The sequence below is a fragment of the Sceloporus occidentalis genome, unplaced genomic scaffold (genome assembly GCF_023333645.1).
Source record: "Sceloporus occidentalis isolate IW3139 unplaced genomic scaffold, rSceOcc1.0.p SCAF_37, whole genome shotgun sequence".
Lineage (NCBI taxonomy): Eukaryota > Metazoa > Chordata > Lepidosauria > Squamata > Phrynosomatidae > Sceloporus > Sceloporus occidentalis.
The window spans coordinates 3,198,654-3,201,857 of NW_028317017.1; the positions used below are offsets into that span (position 1 = coordinate 3,198,654).

At 38.1% G+C, this 3,204-nt stretch overlaps 1 protein-coding gene across 1 annotated transcript; it reads left to right on the top strand.

The window, feature by feature from the left end:
- Nucleotides 1–261: 261 nt before the first annotated feature.
- LOC149297745 (zinc finger MYM-type protein 1-like) lies at nt 262–2,304 on the top strand. Its single transcript, XM_089488202.1, has one exon. It carries the CDS (start codon nt 262–264, stop codon nt 2,302–2,304), a length of 2,043 nt encoding a protein of 680 aa, XP_089344328.1.
- The last annotated feature ends 900 nt before the right edge of the window (nt 2,305–3,204 follow it).

The following is a 3,204-nucleotide window of genomic DNA, read 5'->3' on the forward strand; positions in this document are numbered from 1 at the left end:
GCATCACCACCAATAAAGACATTGATTCAGATTTGGAGAGCAATAGAGCAGCTTCAAGTGGTGGTATAGAGAGTAGTATATGTGACTGATCGGGGGCATTACCCAGTCACGATCACAGATGCAAATGTTAAAAAGTTTATATTGGCTCATGGCCCATGCAGACCTCCAGGACCCTTCCCGCGGGATAATGATTCAATGAAAAGGTGCTTTTCTGAGCACTATTATGAGTGGGTGACAAAGACAGGGCTTAAACTTTCAGTAATGTGGCTGTGTTACTCTCCAAAACTTAATGCCGTTTATTGTGAACCATGCTGGTTATTTGCAGACCGTAAAAAGGTGGGGTTTGAACCTGCATGGGCGAAAGGGATCCAGAAGTGGCAGAGGCTGTCTGCTAAAATTCAGAAACATGAGTATTCACAAACTCATATTGAAGCTTGTATAGTATATGACCAGTGGAGGCGGCATAAAACTGTAGATGAGGAGAATGAAAACCAGATAAGACGGGAAAAAAACTTTTGGAGGCAAGTTTTAAGTAGAATTGTTAATGTGACTTTAACAATGGCAATGGCTAATCTGGCCTTCCGTGGTCACAGAGAGCGTTTGGGGGAGGTGAACAATGGCAACTTTCTGACCATTATAGAACTGCTTGCAGAGTATGACCCAGTTTTAAAGGAACTTCTGCAGTTACCCCAGTCTCAAGGTACTGTAAAATACTTAAGTCCTAAAATTCAAAATGAAGTCATAGAAATTCTGTCAAGCAAAGTGCATCAAGAAATTGTTACTGAAATCAAACAAGCACAAATTTTTTCAATAATAATGGATACAACACAGGATATATCTAAAACTGATCAAATGAGTCAGATATTTCGTTATGTTTCTGTGGAAAGGGATAGGAATTTGAGAGCTTCTAGTATTACAATAAAGGAGGCTTTCTTAGGGTTTCATGCCATTGGAGATCAGACGGCAGCAGGCATAGAAAGTGATATTGTTGCCTGCATAGAAAAGAAGGGCCTTGACATATCGAAGTGTCGTGGTCAGGGATATGACGGTGCTGCAACAATGAGTGGTGTATATTCTGGGGTTCAGGCTCGTATTGCTCAGAAAGAAAAAAATGCCCTGTATGTTCACTGTGCAGCACACAACCTGAATCTAGTTATTCAGGATGTTGTTGCTGACATAGAGGAAGTTTCCTCATTCTTTGACATTGTGCAGAGCGTATATATCTTCTTTGTGGAAAGTATACGAAGATGGAACTTTCTGTCATCATTCACTGCTGAGTCCTCTGTAACACTAAAAAGTCTTTGTCGTACACGCTGGTCTTCTAGACATGATTCCCTGCTTGTGTTGTGTTTCCGTTTTGTAGATATCATGCAGGCATTATCAAAAATTATCCTTCTCTCTTCAAAACCACAAGAGAGAGATTATGCTGCCAGTATAAAGAAAAAAATTGAATCTTTCCAGTTTGTCTTTCTGATTGTCCTGCAAACAAAAATCTTGAACCATGTCAATAGTATTTCAAAAGTCTTGCAATCGACAGACATGGAATTGTCTGGTGCAGTGCAGCTCATTCAGAATGCTGTTACAGCCCTTTCCAACTATAGGAATAATTTTGAAGACGCAAAAGCAGCTGCAGTAACACTTGCAGAAAAGTGGGGAATTGAAAAGAAGTTTAAAAATAAGAGAATTAAAAAAGTAAAGCGCCACTTCGATGAGCTTTGCATGGATGAAAGACTAACTGACCCAGAAGAACACTTTAAAACAACTGTGTTTTATAGGTGTTTGGACACAATCTTAAGCCAGCTCTCAAACAGATTTACTGGCATGAATGCAGTCCTTAACAGATTTCAGATAGTTCAGCCCATCATTCTTGCTTCTGAATCTGATGACAATTTGATAATAGCAGCAACAAAACTGCATGAGTTCTACAGTGAGGATATTTCACCAGATTTTCCTGGGCAACTCCTCTCCTTCCGTTCGGCACTTCAGGAAGAGATTCGCAGTTGTTCCACTGTGAAGGCCCTTGCTCACCTCCTGCTTGTTGAAAACAGTGCATTATCTTCTACTCTCTCTGATGTTTGCATAGCTTTGCTGCTGTTCCTCACCCTCCCAGTAACAGTGGCAACTGCTGAAAGGTCATTTTCAAAGCTAAAACTAATTCAAAGTTATTTGAGAAGCACAATGTCTCAGCAAAGACTTTCGGGACTTTCAATGTTAAGCATTGAAAATGAGAGAGCTAGAAGACTGAACATTGACAGCATTGTTGACGACTTTGCAGACGCGAAAGCAAGGCGTCGTAAATTTTAATGAGAGAGTAGTAAGTGTGAAGTTAAATCGCTTTCGTTACAAGTTACGGTTTTAGTTACAAGTTCTACTAACAGGTTTTTTGGTTGAACCTTGCATGCTTGGTTCCAAGTTGAACTAACCGGTTGAGTTGAAAGCATGGTTCTTTTTATTCAGTAGTTGTTTTATTAAAGTATGTCAACATTTTGTGTTTTCACAGGTTTTCCATCAAAGAAAGTTAAATGTTTAAGTAGTTAAGTTGAAGTTACCGTTGTTGACCCTGTTGTGAACCCTTTTTTGAAGTTTCTTTGCCGCATTTGAGGAAATTTGAAAATTTGAGTAAGTATTTGTGTGTATATATATATATATGTACAGTATTTATATTTTCTAAATTGATTTAATCTAATTTCAAATGCCTTTATGCAGAGGAAGTGAGTATCTGCATTCAATATCCTTTTCACACAGCTATTTAGAGGAATTTTAGTATAATATAACTATATATAAAAAGAGTTTATGGGATCAAAATAAATAGCGTACTTTCATAGTTAAATTAGTCATTTGGAAGTGAAGAGGGTTAAATAAGTTGAAATCCAAAAGGAAGTCACTCTACTGTCTAACATTGCCATAATTGCCATGAATTTCTCTTGGTTTTCTTATAGAAATATACATCATTGACCATAACTTCACTAAATGTATAAAACAGGTTGATTAATGGTTGTCCTTTATATTTGCAGAACCACACCATCAATGGCTGTTACGTGTCACCTTTTACCTGTCCTGAATGCTGCATTGTTGAAGATAAAGTAAGTTGAAAAAATGTACAGATATGATTCAATATGTAATTTGTTGAAAAAAAATTGTTGGGTAAAAATCATGTTTTTTTGGGGGGGTGGGGGGGCCCTTAACAGATTCTCGCACCCGGGC